Genomic DNA, 18,088 nt, shown 5'->3' on the forward strand with positions numbered 1-18,088 from the left:
TCATGTTTAATTTTTTTGGTACTACAAAGACCTGACAGAATTACTCCAAATCAAGTATTTGCAGTGGAAGTAATAGAAAGCAAAGTGAAGGACAAAGCAGGCATTAGTACTTAGCCTGAGAAGATGCAAAATACTTTTGGAACTATGTGCAATCAAGATTTTAAAATGTCAATTTTTGTCAGCTTACATCTTCCTAAAAATGATGGTGGGGATGGGTCAGCTATCCATTTCTTTCAGTTGCATTCTGTTAGCTGATGATAATTATTGCTTGTAGCTGAGGGTAGGTGAAGATGCTTTCCTGAATGTAAAGGACACAGCTCTCCCAAAGCCTCTTTCTCCAGAACAGCAATTTGCCTTGACCCTCCATCCTATTCTTTGGAGTAGCAGGGTAGTACCTGAAACCAGGACACATGCTAATGGGGTGCTGCTGTTCCACATCACCTGAGCCAGGTAGTGGGATGACTTTGAGGAAACTCTATTTGTATAGAATGCAAGGGGATTAAATCAGAGATGCTGCCTTGCTGGAACCCACACACTGGTCTGCATTGGAGCCCACTGTGTGTTGCAGAGGTAGCTCAGTTCAGTTTAACTAACCTTGCCACTGGTAGCTCTTTTAAAAACTTGTATATTTAATTAAACCCTAATTTATTAGTTTGTTAGTTTTCTGTTGTTCTCTATTGCAGCTACTTTTATTACCTGGTTTACCCAAATTCAAACCAACTTTGGTATCACTACAGTGTACTGCCTGTGCTAGGGCATGTGGCTTGTTAACTCTGAATGTCCTGGTAAAAAGCCAGCAAGATGCAGTATCCAAATGTGTTTCAAATAGTCTATGGACAGACCTCAAAGCAGTCACTGTGAGTTCCATCAAATAGGAGTAATTTTAGTGCTGTTCTATGTTACTGAGTTTTTTTATTATAATAAATGCAGCTACTAAGAATTCCTGAGAACACGCTGGTAGAAGAGGAGACAATTAAGTCAAAGGGCTGTTAGGTAGCAAATTTGGCCTGCTGCTCTGCTGTGTCCAGTAAAGAAACACAGCTGAATCTAATAACATAAACCCATGTGCACTGATTTTCAACCACATGCAGAAGGTGAGCAGGGAGGCATCTAATCTAGAGAGTCACTGAAACATCTAAGTGGAGAGTGCCTAAGCAGCTCAACCTGAGACTGCCAGCCTAGTGCTGTGGGGAAAAAAAACCCACAAAATCTCTTGAGGTAAAAACAGTGAGTGGCAATTAGGAGCAATTTGGGTTATTTTTATTCTTTATATAGCACTTGATATCTGTGAAGAAGCTTCACTGTAGTCAGTGAATGAAGGACAAATAAGTATCACTAAAATTATTACACAGCTGGGGAAAAATGCCTTGCCTCAGGTTCTGATCTGTTCAGTTTATCATAGTGAAGTGTGGGATGTGTCTTGCAACACAGCCTGGAAGTACCTTTAGTGAGGTGGTCCTGGGTTGAAAATGTCTCTCTCTTCCAGTGGCAGAAGATGGGATGAGCAAATGTTTAAATGTTGGGACCAGAGGGATTCAAGTAGGAACCAGAACATGTTTTTAATGCTATGGCTGATCAGCTGTTGGAACAAATTGTTAGTGCTTTAATGATTTCTTCACCCTTTTTCATGATTTCAGATTAGTGCTGCATGCCTTTCTGGAAGACACACTCCAGCAGACCAAGCTTTTGAGTTCAATGTAGAAATGGTGTGTGAAGTGCAAGAATGTAGAATGGGTCAGATTGGACATGGTTTACATCTCTGACCTTAATACATGCTATTTTATCATATACTATTTATATGGTTTTAACTGCAAATGCCTAAGAGAAGTCCAGCTGCTTCCATGGAAAGTTAAGCCAGTGTCAGCAATGACAAGAGTTCCTGTCATGACTTCCTAATGTGATTCTTATGGGAATTGAAAAAATCACAGTGAAACATTTAAAACATGGCACATTTTAAAAGGTTTGATCTAATTATTCTTTGCCTTTTTTTGTTAGATATTTTAATGAGATGTCTGCACAAGGATTAAGACCTCGCACTGTGTCCAGTCCTATCCCTTATACACCCTCACCAAGTTCTAGCAGACCTATATCACCTGGTAAATATTTAACCCAGTTTCTAAAATTATTGTATGCATCACATAGTAACGTGCCCTATTAATATATTTAGGTTAGTAGCCTTTCAAATCTAGTTTGGAGAAAAAAGTCCTGCATCATAAATGCAAGAATAGTTTTGCCTTAGGTGTCTTCTAGTGCAGCATGTTCTTGGATGGTGACCAGATATTCTATACTTCAGATTTGTGGACAGATATTGAAGATCAGTTAAGTAGCTATCACTTGAACTTTATTTCTTTTTTGCTCTTTTTTTCTCTCTTGCTGTCTTTTTTTCCCCTTCCCTTCCCACACAAGATGCGCAACAGGACACATAATTCAAATGGATTGCTAGAGTCCGATGAACTAGAAATGAGATTGATATTGTGCTCTGAATCAAAACTTCTTAGAGAATTTTAATTTTGGACATGTTGGAAGAAAAGTCAATTTTCATTTCTCATCAGTAGAGAAATGGCTTTTGTACTTCTGCTGTTTTCTATTATTAAACAATAACTGTAAAATTAATAATTCCTGTCTCACATACTTTGTATAATAGAGGCAAACAAGCCTTTTCTGGGTTTCTAATTACTGAATATATTTTAAGTCAAATGAAATGCATTTGTGTTACTAACGCATTTATTGACTGAAATTTAAAATCCCTTAAAATAGCACTTGAACATTCATTACAGGTTGTTGGCAGTGAGTATTTCATGGTGCTCACAAAAACCATGTACATAAAGAAGTGAATTGTGCCTGCCTGGCTTTCCCACGCTCACCTCTAGAACCTGCCAGCCAGATGAGATGTGCTCTGTGTTGACACAAGATAGGAATGAGACATTTTATTACACAGGTCTGCTAGAACATATTAAATGTCTTTAGATCCTTGAATTTTCAAGGTTGACTGTGGTTTCTCAAAGGACTATAAATAGTTTTCATCCAGGTGTTGCATGTGTGCAAACCAGCTATGGCTGTAAGCCATGTTATGGTGTTAGAGATGAGCAGTGTGACCATGAGTTTTCAGAAGGTTTTTGCATTTCTGAAATGAGCCAAATGACTTGACTTTCAATGTTTTGCAAGGTGTGTTACCAAGAAAATGATACACATTTTCTTATCCCTTTCCTGTAACTGGGTGTGCAGCAGTGTAGTTGTGCCAACAGCTGCTCTGGAGGAACAGCTCCTTTGTTTGTGGTTCTCTGTGTGCAGCCTTTGTAACAGTGCAGTGTCCAGCTGCAGGCTGGATCTGCAGTCACACAGGGGTTATATCTACAGCTCTGTGTGGGACAGATTACCTGCTAACTTACAGGCTTGCATCTTACATTACTGAGCAATGCACCCTGTTTAGGTGCGGATGTGTCAGTGCAGGAGAACTCTGTCAGTTTATTCCTACACTGAGACTGAAGTTCATTCCTTGTTCCCTGTGAACTTGATTTCCCATCAGTAGTTGATACAAGAGTGAGAATTTTCTCCTACAGACAGAGGATGCTGAAACACACTCTGAAGCACAGCTGAAATTATTGTTTCTAACAGAGTTTAGGAGTTTGGAAATTTTGGTGTGGTAAATGTTCCAGGCTAGCTTGTCTGCACAGGCAGCTGCATTAATCTCCTTTTTATCTTATAAATTAATATCAGCAGTTGGGAAGTGTCAGACTTCAGAAAAATGGAAGCTGCAGTTTGTTAGAGAACTAATGAGATCAACAGGGAATTTTGTAGAGCTGTCTGGGATAAATGAATGCAGTAATGGATGAAAACAAACAGGTTTTGAGAGTATTTTGTATCTAAAGTAGTACAGTAGGATGATGCCAGAAGTATCAGCACAGAATAATAAAACAGCTGTATGTTGCATCAAGTATTTGTATGACTTGGCATATTTCATTTGGGAAATGACGTGCCTTGAATATGTGGAAGCAGAATTTGTAACCAGTTAGAAATGCTGTAATTTCATGCGGATAGCTGATTGAATGGATCTGATTCTGGCTTCTGAATCCCAGAGGCTTTTGTGCCTGCATGGCTCGGGATACTACTTTTGAAGACTCTTTGAAGCTGAGAAATTGCTGAGATTTCTAACACAGATCACTGTGCTAGAAATCTTCTAGAACTTTGAAGATAGTGTAATTACTGCTGCTCCTAGGCAGATGGGGATTAGTTGTTCTAATTACCAGTTAGTCTTCAGTGTAGGTACTGTTCTGTGCTTTGCCTCTAGGCTAGATAGATGTGTGGGGCTGCAGAGATGAACTATCCTGAATGTATGTGCACTGCTCTGGTTTTGTTTCTTTGGCTGCCATGTAGACTTGCATTTGTCAAGCTTGTGGAGCTGGATTATTCCAAAGCAGTTCAGAATTGCCACGTTACAGAGGTGGCTCTGTTTTGCCCACTATTTCTAGGCTCTTACCTCTGACTGGCTGCCTTGTCACCTCCCTGAACATTGATTGCTTCTATCCTTGGTGCTTACAGAAGCACTTAAATATGACACATATGCTCTACAGATAATTAGATTGTGTAGTCAAAAAGCAGATTAATTCTGTTGTTACTCCGTAGTGGCAGGGATTCCATGGGAGTAATGTGTAATTTGCACCAGACATACATTGACAATGTAACAGAATCAAACAGAATTGAAGGAAGCACAGGGAGTTTTTGTTTATGTGACTTCATTAATGATCTGAGGCTTGTTCTGTTTTCTCATCCAGATCTTGTCTCATCTCTTGTAGTCAGAAACACAGGTGCATGCAGACAGGGATGATGCTGAGTGCTGCTGCAGGGACATTGTTCTGTATTGGTTTAGTGTTGAAGTGTGAAAACTGTTAAATCCAGTGTGGTGTTATAAAAGTTTTAATAGGCCTTCAGAAATGTTCTTCGGTCATTATTCTCCAAAGCAGTTGCTTGAGTCTAATTGTAAACAGCTGAGAAAACTCCTGTCTCCTTCTTTATGATATTTTTGTCAAAAAGCAGAAAGGAGCAAAAGGTTTTGGAAAATGTGCTCTTTTGAGAAACTCAAGCTGTTCAGAATGCTTTAGCTGTGAACTTGAAGCATTTGGCAGTTGCTGTTTCTGTTTTCCTTGGTTATATAGAGCTATACAGGAACTCTGCATTTTTATAATTGAGTTCTTACAAAAAGGAAATACTTGGAAGAAAGAATTAGATATTTGCACTTTTGAATATTGGGCTTTCCTAAATGTAGATAAAATAAGTTGCAATTTTAAATGTTAGTTGCTAGCCTAGTCCAGCTAGTAACATTTCCCAGGATGTTTTAATTTCTCCGCCCCAAAGATCTTTAAAATGCTGAGGCAAAAGAGAAGGAAGCCTTGGTGCAGATCTGGTATTCCTTGGAGGAGCCACCTAGATCCAGGTTTTTTGTGGAACCTTATTGTGACCCATTGTTAGATGGCTTCTCTAGGCTCAACGTCTCTGCTTCTTCAGACTGTCTGTAGTTCAGGGAGCCATTTCCTCCATGGAGAAATGGAATGCTGAATGGAAATACTTATGGACTAGAACTAAGCTGCTATGGGAGTCTTACACCATTTATCTTAAGTGAAAAGTTATGTTTAACATTGTATAATGTATGTTTGAAACATATGGTAGTATGCTACAGGAAAAGAAAATAAATTAGCATCACACTTCTCAGTACAATTAGTATTTTCTAGATGGCTGATCTGTAGTACTTACCAGTTTTTAGGCTATCATTGATTCAGAACCAAAAAATCTAAAAAAACCCTCGCACTTTAGTTGTTAATATCAAACAAGAATGTTGATGTTACCTTGTTTTAACAATTTTAGGTCTGTCATATGCAAGTCACACAGTTGGTTTCACACCACCAACTTCACTGACTAGAGCTGGAATGTCTTACTACAATTCCCCAGGCCTTCATGTGCAACATATGGGACCATCCCATGGTATTACAGTAAGTATTTAAATTAGTAAATACTTGTTACCAATATAGTTTGGTTTTGGAAGTTATGAGTAGTTGTCCTTAAACTTTTTTACAAAACATTTTTGTAAATGTTTGTTTTTGTCTCCTTACTCCAAGATACCTATTGCTGCTTTCTTCAACCCTGATTTTCCTCTTCACCCCTCAGAAACTGATTCTTTTTGGAGAACCTTGTTTTCTGCAAAAGAATAGGATGTATTGTCATCTTAAGGACAGTAATAGGTATCATCTTATGGATCAGAGGCAGGGTGTGAAAAGTGATGTTCTAAGCTACTCAGCCTATCCCAGGAAGTAAAAACATTGCTTTCATTTTTCTCCTAGTCTCCACCATCTGACGGATGAGTCATCTGAGGTTGCTTCAAGCTCAGGTTTTCTTCAGGATGACACACAATGCTACCATCATGTCACTGTAACAGGCAGTTAACTCTTATTTTCTATTGTCACTGGCAAAGAAGAAAGTTAATATAAACATTTGTTAGGGAAATTTCTCATATCTTTCAACTGAATTTATTTCCTTTTTACCTGCAATGTTTGATGCATTTCCGCTTCATTGTGTTTCTTCTAAATATTTGTGGAGTTTAATCAGCAAACAAAGCCTAAATATTAACCATATGGCAAAAATACCTTATGGTTGTTGTATCAAGACCATTTTGATTTTTCTCAGCAGGTATGGTAGTATGTAAATATTCATCAAGGTTTTTGCTTATACTTGTCATTCTCAGATGTAAAAACGTATTTTAATAGAATTTTGAGTCCAATGCTAAAATATGGGTGCTTTTGGTTTAGATTAGTGTGCAAAGGTAATTGTTAAAATTTCACTGAGCTATGGTGGGTGGGAACACTGCAATGGTAGGTAGAACAGAAAGGAAGCTGGAGCTCAGCAGGAAAGTAGAATTCTAGTTGGGGCTCAGCCCATGGCTGTGTGTCACATAAGTTAGTCACAGGAAGATCTTTATGCTTCTGGAAAACATGGAAACTAACTTTATAAATGAGTTTGTCAAAGAACTTACTCTGTTTAGTCTCTGTGAAATACTGCTTTTTCTGAAACTCTAAATGAATTGAGTCACTATGAAAAAGATCATCTTGAGAACAAAATACTAATTGTTCAGAGAAAGGTGTCAACAAGCAGCTCATGGGTTTGTCTCAATACTGATACCAGGTCCCCTAATTATATGTCTGCAAATGCAATAAATGATACTAAGTGTTTCAGAGGCATCAGTCAGTTTTCAACAATCTCTTGGGTTTTACATGTAAGTTTAATCTATTGTACATAGTTGTGCAGAAAAATAGTTACAATATATTTGATTTGACTAAACTGTAGTTTCATTCTTGACTCTTCATTTTTGATCTCCATTGCAAAATAAATTTAACTTTACCTGTAGCACATTTGGTATAGAATTGTAATCATGCTTCTCCCCAGAGCTGACCACCTGCAGTCGATTAGTAATTATGGGTAGGTGTTTTGTCATGCCATGAGGTTGTTGGTTCATGCTAACCAGATTGGTAAGTAATGAGCCTTTTTGTTTCAAAAGTGCAGAAGTTAGTGTTGTGGAGTGTGATTTCTATTTTTGCATTGCTAACATTAAAGATGATCCTTCTCCTCCTGCCCCTCAGTTTGTAAAGATAAAGTGGGGTTTAAATCTTTCTGCTTAAATGTACCAGTTGTTGAAAATCTGTGATTTCGGTTGAGGGGGTCTCTCTAACAACTGCTTCACTCCTGCAGCTCAAAGCATTGGAACATTTTTTTTTTTGTTCTCCAAAGAGCAGCTTGTATTATGCTTTGGTTTTGCTCCAGTGTGTGGGCTAAGAGTCTTTCAGAGAGCTAGAGATTCTGGGCAGACTCTGATACTCAAAACTTTCCCACCCACGCTCAGGTACCACATACTTGTACCTCACGTGCCCGCAGCATAAGTCAAGGGTTCCTCAGCACCTACTGGTTGGGCAGGCACTGCCGGGAGGTGCTGTGCCTGCAGCATCTCATTTCTTTTTAGGTTGCTGGTCATCACGGGTAAACATATCTGCAGGACATGTCTTGTGTTCATTTCCTGCAAGCTGACAGGAAGGAATGCATTTTCTCTTTGATGTCAAGAGTACTTCCCCTTTCCTTTGCTACTCCATTTCAGAGGAAGATTTATTTTATGTAAAAGTTGTATTGTGACTCCTGCAATGTGTTGAAATTTCTTCTTCCCACATAATTGTTCAGACTTCTTTTTGCGATTTTTTTTTTTTCTTTTGCCAAGATTAGAGGACTTGCACCTAAAATTGTTCAGGAGTGTGTTAAACATAATTTCAATATTTGTTCTGCAGAGGCCTTCACCACGAAGAAGTAACAGCCCCGACAAATTTAAACGTCCCACTCCTCCTCCTTCTCCAAACACGCAGACCCCAGTGCAGCCACCTCCGCCACCACCTCCACCACCTGTGCAACCTCCGGGCCAACCCGCGGCATCGCAGGCAGCCAATTTTCAACATTCAGTGCATCCCTCCTCTCAGCCTTAGTGCATGTGCTCAGCAGTCTCTCTGTCAGAAGTGGACTCATAACACGGAGCAGTTTACTAAAAGCCAAAGGCTTACTTGGCATATTTGGATTTGACTTATTTGCACTGAGGTTATATAGGCTTCACTGTTAATTGTGTTGTAAACGTTTGTATAAAATGCAGCCAGTGTTGTGGGTCTACAACACTAACTTAACAAAGTTTTCCATCAGTGTTTACTTGAACTACATGTATGTCCATTCTCTGGCTGGAACATTTGCTACTCTGTTTGGTAATACGGCATTATGTCGTTTTGCTTGGCTCCAAAGCTTCATTTTCCTGGCTTTTAGGTTTGTAAAATTAAAGGGATACCTTTTTATATTTTTTCATGACAATTTGCAGAAAATGAAAGGCATGATGGGCTACATGATAAATTCTGAAATATTACAGTGTTTACCAAGCTTATAGAAGATCAGCACTATGTTTCAGTCATTTAAAATATCAGCTTCTAGTGCAAAAGTGAGTCAGACACCCTAATCAGTGCCCAAGACACAAGCTCTCTGGTATTACATAGCGAATAAGCTTAATTCACAGAGGACACATCCATACTTCTGTTCAAAAGGACCTCAAACATATGGTACAGTCAGAACTTTACACTGAGAGAACTGGCTTGTTGGAGTCTGTGGAATGTACAATTTGTGGACCTTAAGATTTGATGATGTCACTTGACATTTCTGCTAACCTGTAAGCTGCCCATACCGTGTGCCCTGTCACAGTGACTGTAGGGGAGTGTGGTCCTGCCCACAGGTTACTGAGAGCTGATTCAAGTGTGCTCTTGGATTTTTTTGCTGCAGAAGGCAATGTGATTGTAGAGAACAACTGATGATAATTTCTTTCTTGTTAAAATCTATTCATTGTGATGCCCCTGAAGCAAAGTTTGAACAGGTATTTTAAATGTTCAAAAGTCTCAGAAAATGAGCATAGAGGAATATATTGGCGTAACAGACAAAACTTTGTATTGCTTGGTAGAAACAGAGTACAAGAAAGTAGCACAACATGGCACTAATGAATGCTTATTTAGCAGCCTAAGCCGGTACAATGTATAAAGAAATGTATTCCAAATACATTCTTTCCATTCATTTAGCACAAATAAATTGGTTTCACTTCGCAGTGGAACAAAGTGTCACTTCTTGATATTGACATGCAACTCGGTTACATTTTTCCTGAGGTTCCTGTTGAGTACTGGGGTTTATATATTATTGATAATTTTAAATGGTTTACCTCATATATATGGATATGTGGGCCATGGAAAATGACAAGAGAATGTTTATTTTATGAGAATATGTATCTGGCTATAATCAGAGCAGAACATGAGTAATTTATCTTTTGTTTACAAAAGTTTGTTTGACATGCTTAATGCTTTATTAAGGACATTTTTAAGAAGGAAGTACAGCATTCTGGTAGTATACTAACACTTGTACATATAATGTCATGTTTGCCACTCACCTATTCAGTCAGAATTGCAAACTGAAAATCTTAATGAAAATAGTGTTCTAAATCAAAGTTGTAAGTTAAAATAATGTTGTAAAATGTTCTGCTTAAGGCAAAATTAGAATTTCTTCACCGTAGCTATGTAGTTTCAGCTCTGAGAGAATTTAGAGAAATGCATATATAGTCTATTACACTTCTTAAACCAATATGGGATCAAGTGCATTATCAAATTACATTACATTAATTATGGTAGTTACTCTCCAGTCAAACAATTCTCAAGATTGTGACAGACCTAAAATTTGACCACTACTTCCACCTGAAAATAATTGACCATAGCAGATGCTCAACCTTCCATAGAGGAAACTCAGCTGTGAGCATTATAATTAAACAAGTGATAGGATTGAATGAGAGAAGGTGACAGATAGTCAGAGGTGGGACTAAGGTCAAGACAGGATCAGCTTAGTTTGATGCTTGTCCTTTTGTAAACATAAGACGAAGAAAAAAATATACTCTTTATGAAGTAGGATTCCAGCTCAAGTATCCCAGAATTTGAATCGGTGCCCTCCTTTCTGAAGTGCTTTGAGATCCTTGGATGTATGGCTCTGTCGAGGGCAATCTCATGGTGGTGGTAGCACAAATGTGGGTGGAAAGGAAAGAGCCTTTGATGGTGTTGTAAGATCTCAAAATGGAAAATTGCCTAGAATAATTTACATTTGAAGCATATTCCAAAACTGAATTTGTGTAAACCAAGTTCAGCTGCTGTTATAAAGTGTCTTAGTGAACTTTCCTTACTGTTCCAGTGGGACTGTTACCAGAAGAAAGTGAAGAACTGACAAATGTATACTAAACCTTGAAAGTGTAAAAAGGCACTAAATTGGCCTTATCGAACTAAGAACGTTGAACAAACATTTGCTTGCAATCAGAAGTGTTAAACTCTATTTGTAGACTTTTTGAATAAGATGAGAAATTGTGCACAACCATCTCCTAATAAATGTAAATGGATTTTCAGTTTTCCTTGTGAATTATAGTCATCAATTATGATTCTGCAGCTGTGATTTTATCAGATCTGTAGACTGGAGAAACTCACTTGACAGTGAGGTCCAGCTCACTATGAAGGCTTAAGTGCTTTGTTTCTCTCAGAAGCACCTGGGTGGTTTTCTGACATCCTTTTCATCACTAATGCCTCTCAGTTGCACACTGCATTGTCACTAGTTGTGTAAGTCCACAGAAGCAATTTCCAGCTGTGTGGAGCATTTTGTGAGCGTACCCCTTCACAGCTAAAGATTAAAAAAATAAAATCTACTTTTCAGCTGTTTCAGCAGTGCTTTCCTCTCTGACAATCAAGCAGCTTTCTTTTTGTATTTTCTCTCAAGGGATCTGGCTTGGACACTGGAATGCAGCTGATACTCTGTAGAGCATTAAGAGTTTATTTTATCCACAATTTGTTCCACAGAAGTTCTTTGGAAGAAGAGATGGGACTGTTGGGAGGTAGTCTTCAGCTAAAAGCTAGATAAGACTGTTTAAATTACATGTACTCTTCTGAGAGCATATTCCCAAGGGCAGAAAATACATCAGGGTTTTTCCAGAAAGTGTTAGTTCTTTCTATTGGCAATTGTTGTACTGGAGCTGAGCAGAACAGGATTCCTTTCCTGTTAAAATGTTTTCATTTAGGAATCCAGCTGCCAGGGCGGAATCCCTGTGCACTTCAGCTGAATGAAAAATGCAGTCTTGGGAGCAATGAAAATGAGAAAGCTTCCTGGGTTCTGTGCAAGTTGCACTTGTACACACTACATGGACTCTGTTAAATAAATGGAAACTGATCATGGAGACAAATAAAAGAGCTTTAAATAGTATGTCAGTCAAAGAAACAGAGGCTCTCATCCTCAGTGTCAATTATTGCTTTGCTAAGAGAATGCAGCCAGGGACCTTGATTGGGTTTTACAGTGTTTTTCCTGATCCTAATGCTTAGTTTTACAAGCAGTACAAATTCTAATACTGTTCAACTCTTTCTGATGTTTCCTTTTTTTCAGTCATGGCAGTCTATTTCTTTTTGATCCTTGGGAGTCTACAGAGCATGGACTATGCAGGGCATATTTCTCCAGTTCAAGACATCTCATAAGAAACCAGAAGGTTTATGAGTGTAAGCTATAAAATTATAATACATGCATATGTTACAATAACCTCCTTGAGAGGAAAGATCTCTCCTCTTGAAGAGAGAGCAGACAGAGCCCCTGAATACCAAATGGACTGTATGCATAGAGACAATCTGGTTTCCTCCGTTCCCTGTGGAGCAGAATTCCTCTCCAGCCTGCCTTTTTTTTTTTTTTTTTTTTAATTTGGATCAAGGTTCTTAAAATTGTAAATTATTTTAAATTCCACGTCTCACTATAATAAGTACTCAGGATACCTTCATGTTAATTTTGGGTAACAACCATTAGTCCCAGTAGAAGCAGAGTTTGAGTCAGTGCCACTGTGTAGACAGGAGGAAGTCACTGAACATGGCAGAGCGTGGCCTTTACGATGCAGTTGAAGTGGGAGTGTGTGCTCGTGTAATGATTTATTTTTCTAAGCAGCTGGTTTTGGATTTTAGGTGTGTTCTGAAGAGGAGATAAACTGTGGAGTTTGGCACTGCATTACAGAGAGCTGCTGCTACTTTAGGGAGAAGAGTGCTTGTGCCTGTTCCACTAGTTGGGCTCCAAAGAAAAGTACTACCTCATCTTTCAGTTGGGATGATGTGGCCACAGGGTCAGCAGAAATGTCGTAGCTGTTTTAGGTTTTGTTCTGCATGTATTAACCTGGATGGGAGTCTTTCCTCACTGGAATGGGGCTCCAGAGGTTATAAAACTTTTGTAGAGGTGGACTGAAGAGTTAGGACAGATGGTTGAAGGTCGAGTTTGTGAAAATTGTGTCCCTGTAGTAAAATTACTGCTCAGAGTGCTCTTTTTCTAGGCCTGGAGATTGTGTGTATTAAAACTGTTGGGGGGAGGGCTTTTTTTTTGGTGATTTCCATTGAAAAAATGCTGTGTTGCAGTTCTTCAAGTATATGACATTGGTATCTAGTAGAAAAACAATAGCAAAAAATCACAAAAAGCAGCTCCCCTTTCCACAGAAATATTGGAAGTAGTCTTCTGTGTGCAAAGGTGGGTTTTCTCATGATAAAACATCATTCTGTATCTATAAACTGAGATGTTTTATTCTAGTGGTAAAACCTAAGCTGTCCGAGGCACTTTACTTTGTGATTGCTGACTTTTGTTTTGGCAGGTGTTTCAGATGAAATCTAAGCCTCCTGTGGAGGAAGAAAAAAATCACCTGACAGCTGTAGACTGTTCCTTTCCTGCAGAAATACAGCATTTTCCTCAAAAGCAAGTGGAACAAGCATCCTTTAGCTTTTCTGAAGCTTATATTTAATTTCAGTACCTTGGTGATTACTCTTGTATATTTAGAGAATCAATGAAGCCTCATTACAGCTTGATTGGGTGTCTAGCTGGTTGTTCCTATGCTTTTCTGATTCTAGTGAAGGAAGCCTGTTCGAATTTGGATCAAACAATGGCCAAAGTGGAGACTTGTTGAGCATGAATCCAAGTGGTGACTTTAAGAACATTCACTATGTTGGTGTGGATCAGAGCTTATTGTAAAAACCTCATATAGAAAGAAGTTTGGTTTTTTTAGCAGGTTACAGTCTATTCCTGTACTAGCTGTATTATTGCTTTTTTGTATATCTCAAGGTGTTTACATATACATGTAATTGTTATGATGTGTCTGTAATCAAGCTCATCTGTGCCTTCATGCAGACTTCCAATAAACACTTGATTTTTTTGTATTTACTTGTATGGAAGACTACTGGGTGGATGTATATTTCCTTCTCTGTCAGCCTGTCATCACTGGGAACAAGAGGAAGAAAAATGAGAACTAGGGGTCAGAGAAAGATGCATGTTTGTCTTTGTTTTTGCTGTCTTTGATTCTAGTTGGGCCATTCCTTGTGTAAAATGTCTGAGTGTGTAACCTGGGCAATAACCTGTTCACATAATAAAGTTTGCATAGGAGGTGCTCTTCACTTTGCATTAGGTGGATATTCAAAGTACAAAGCATGTTTGACTCCATCAGTTTTGCTTCTGTCTTGGAAAAATGTAGCTATATTTCTTGAGTTATTATTGTGGGGAAATTCCAGAGTACCTTTCTGAATTAAACATGTCTGTTTAACTTCTCACAGCTGCTTTCCGTGAGAGTTAAGGCTTTTTTTTTTGCCACAGCAAAAGCTGCAATATTTTTGGTCTTAGTTGGCCTCCTTACCTTGAGGGTACTTTTCCTTGGGAGGGTGAATCAGAATAGGAAAATAATAGAGTTTTATCTTTTTACCATTTTTTCTCAGTTCATAGGCACAGAGAGGCATATTAGTACAAAGTTACAGAAAAACATCCTACGTGTTCTGAGTCAAAAGCTGTACATGGCAGAACAGCTATTTTTCTAATATGATATCAACTGTGAGGAGGAGAGAAGGCAAAAAATGTTTCCTTGCCTATGCTAAGGGGTGTGCAGTATATTCTGTAGCTCAGAGAAGAGTGCTTTTGCTATTCCTTTGTAGTAGTAAAGGTCATGGTATCAGGTGCTGTCTGCCAGCTTTTCTTGATTGTCTTGTAATCACACCTGATTGTTCAATTTTGTCATTCTGTGATTGATGGATTCAGTTCTTTTTAATGGAGATCTGTCTTAGGAATCCACTGTAGTTTTTGGTGTTTTGACATATTTTCTTTGTATAACCGTAATCAGTTATTATATTTAATTATTTTAGAGCATGAGCCAGTGTATACTTAACACATTGTATGCATTTGTGTAAATTCTGTGAGTACTTTGTTGTGCCTTTTGATGTTTCTGATTTTGTCACTTTTTTATTGTGTTCATTCATCCATCAGCTTAGCACAGAGGTCACCTGTGACATACTCAGCTTGTCTAAGTATTACTTGCTGTGTCTGGCTGTTCTGCCAAGATTCTGGGTTTAGGTCTGAAAGTCTCAGAGGTACTTAACCTTATGCTGTATTCATTGTCTTGAGTGCTGCTAAGCTTGTTGGTTGAATGCACTTGTTTCTGTCCTGCTCATCTGCTGCTCTGGCCTCTCTGTGACTGCTGCTCTGCTCAAGTCAGCACAGGCCTGCGCCTGCAGTGGGAAGCTCTTCCATTCTGATCAGGGAAATCCTTGGGTTCTGATGGCTGCAAATTCCTGGGTGCCAGGCCATGGGTGTATTGCAGCCAATGCTAACCTAGCTGATCTGTGTTACTCTGCTCTTGGAACACAGGCAGTGTTTCTTAAAGGCCTTTATTCTCCTCAGGGCCCTGCTGCACATGCTGAGCAAGCAGTTCTTCTGCCTGGCCCTGACTGCCACGGCTGGTGGGTCTGTGGACCGGGGCAATGAGCTGATGCTGTCTTCGTGCATGTCCTTTGTTTTCTGGCATTTGTCTGAACAGAAATGAGTCACTTGAGCGCTTTCAGAATAGCAGAAAAAAGGGAGAGATGACATGTTGCTGGTTTAAGTTCAGGTTGCCTCATCTAGGTGATCACCCCTTTAGATGGTTCTTTTTTATTTCTTCCAGTTCTTGTACCCCTTTATAAAGGAAAGCAAGTTCCAAGCATTACAGGGGTTAACTTAGAAATCCTGTAAACTGCTGAGAGTGAGGGAAAGAATGATGCATTGCACAGCAAGCAATTTTAATAAGCCTAATCCTTCCTGAATGTAAAGGTGCTGGCTTGCTATCAGTCTGTTTCACGTGCTTCTGAGGCTGTTCTGTACCTTTCAAAGTACACAGCACAGCCATCCTACAGCAGCAAGAAGAGGTTGAGGTCAGTCCTGCATTTCCCAGCTGGAGACTGAAGGTATGTATAAAGACTGTTAGTTCACTTGGATACAGAAAACATGAAGTACAATTGGAAGGTCTGAGATGGGGACCTTGAGGCTTTTGAGCCTCAGGGCTGTTGATGAGAGTCATCTGTGTTCCAAATTCTGTATAGCAGTGAAAATGCTCTACACCATGTCCCGTAGTTTTTTTTTCTCTTAAGCCTTGAACATAGCCTGGCGTGTGAATTTAATGAAGCCAGAACAGTGATCTGTGGGAGTCTCAAGAATCTGTGGTGTGACCATCTGGCATTTTTGGGGCTGAATGTAAGAAGTGTATGCTGCTACCTCCCCTCCCCCTCAGTCCCGGTAGGCACCCTGGCTTCCCTTCTGTCACTGAGGGCCCCCTGGACCTGGTGTGAAGAGGCAGTGTTGTGAGCTGGGCTCTTGCCATGCTGGATCTGAGTGCTTTTTGACAGTGCTGAATGAAACAGGGTGTAAAATTCACTACTTTTCTAGTGAATTTTAACACTATCTTGGCTGTCAACAGCAAATATTAAATGCAGAAGAGGTCAAGAATAAGTCCTTCTATCTTTCTTCCTTGAGATGGGAATTTTAGATCTGCTGTGACTTTTTCTTCCACACTTCCTAAAAACTGACCTGATTTTTCTGTACCTGTTCAACACTGCTACCTACTTCTGCTTATTTTCTAGTAGGGGAAAGAATTAAGGCTAATAACATGAAGCAGTTTTGCAGTTCAGCTGTGATTGGTACCTGACTTTCTTTGGAATATGCAGATGACTCATCTGCATCACAAAATTAGGCAAATCGTTTTGGATCACCTGTATGTAAATTTTTGCAGTTGCTTTGATATGAAAAACGTTGGATGGTTTTTGGAAAGATACAAAGCTATTGGAAAGTGTCCAAGAGAGGGATGTGAAGGTGGTGAGGATCCTAGAGGGAAAGCCATGGCAGGAGCAGGGCTCAAGTTGCTTGGTGAGTTCAGCTGGAGAGGAGGAGGCTGAGGGGAGACCTCATTGCAGTCACAGCTTCCTCCTGAGAGGAAGAGGAGGGGCAGGCACCGATCTCTGCTCTGTGGTGACACTGACAGGAGCCGAGGAATGGCCTGGAGCTGTGTCAGGGCAGGTTGAGGTTGGATGTCAGGAAAAGGTTCTTTACCCAGGGGGTGGTCGGGCACTGGAACAGCTCCCCAGGGCAGTGCTCACAGCCCCAAGGCTGGCAGCGCTCGAGGAGCATTTGGACAACGCTCTGGGGCACATGGTGTGATTTCTGGGGTGTCCTGTGCAGGGCCGGGAATTGGACTCCATGGTGCTTGTGGATCCCTTCCAACTCGGAATATCTGATGATTGGAATTTTTGGTGTTTTTAATAAGTGCCGTGTAGGTGTGGTTCCCCTGTCAGGGTGCCTGTCCTGGGGTGGTGGCACCATGCTCAGGTACCCCTGGGCCCTCGGGGTGGATCCCAAGCCGTGGGATCTGTGGGGGAGCTGTGTAACGGGGCGCTCCTCCATCCACCCTTGGAGCTGAGCAGGGATAAGTGGAAACTGGAACAGACTTGGCAGTAGAGAAATTAAAGTTCCTAAGTATGATGAAATCCCCAGCTGCAGTGGTATATATTTGCAAAAAAGTATTTCCACAGAAACTGTAGCTAGAAATGAGTTTCTGTGCATGAATGATTAAAGTGATTAAGGGTTTTAAACTTAATGTACTTTGTGTTGCTTTTGGTCATCAGGACACAGTTCCATATAACTTTAAAAATTTTTAGTCACTTTTCCTGCACACAGATTTTTATACAGCAGACTTAGAAACCAGTAAGTGTTGTAAGCTTTATTTAAATTATTTTCCTGGGTTTTCTGTCCAAAACAAGTGTTAGCTGTGACAACATACCAATGAATTAAACCTTTTTAAAATTACTGCATTCCTCACACTATTAAGGAACTCTAGGACTAGTCTGGCTGTTGTCTTGAGTATTCATTAAATACATTTTTTATGCTGTTAGTTTCTGAAGGTAATTGAGGGGTTTCAAGTTAACTCTTTCATATTTTGAAAAGACATTCAGTTTCTCTTAAAAAATTTATCTGGACTAAAGCATCCCATACTATTATATATATATTTTTTTTTTTTTTTTGACACCATGCAATTGAAATTAATGTCTGAATTCAGAGGGGAACCTTTTTAGATTAAACATTCCAAGAACTTCCCAGAGATGCTCCCAGGAATGCTGTGCCCTTGTTCTAGCAGCCTCCCTGATTTAAGGGACAATTTATT

General features: G+C 39.6%; 1 protein-coding gene across 3 annotated transcripts in view; it reads left to right on the forward strand.

Annotated features, from left to right (window-relative positions):
* Positions 1-10,984, forward strand: part of CCDC6 (coiled-coil domain containing 6) — a 48,973-nt gene extending 37,989 nt beyond the window's left edge. The window contains exons 7-10 of one of the 3 annotated variants that reach the window (XM_068197150.1): positions 1,996-2,096; positions 5,860-5,984; positions 6,111-6,233; positions 6,333-7,326. In XM_068197150.1, coding sequence (XP_068053251.1) covers positions 1,996-2,096; positions 5,860-5,984; positions 6,111-6,203 — 319 coding nt within the window. In that variant the 3' untranslated portion in view covers positions 6,204-6,233; positions 6,333-7,326. Of the gene's footprint in view, positions 1-1,995; positions 2,097-5,859; positions 5,985-6,110; positions 6,234-6,332; positions 7,327-8,318 lie in introns of those variants that run through there. The other 2 variants (XM_068197149.1, XM_068197151.1) reach the window with 2 other exon arrangements.
* The last annotated feature ends 7,104 nt before the right edge of the window (positions 10,985-18,088 follow it).

Source organism: Anomalospiza imberbis, chromosome 8 (genome assembly GCF_031753505.1).
Source record: "Anomalospiza imberbis isolate Cuckoo-Finch-1a 21T00152 chromosome 8, ASM3175350v1, whole genome shotgun sequence".
Taxonomy (NCBI): domain Eukaryota; kingdom Metazoa; phylum Chordata; class Aves; order Passeriformes; family Viduidae; genus Anomalospiza; species Anomalospiza imberbis.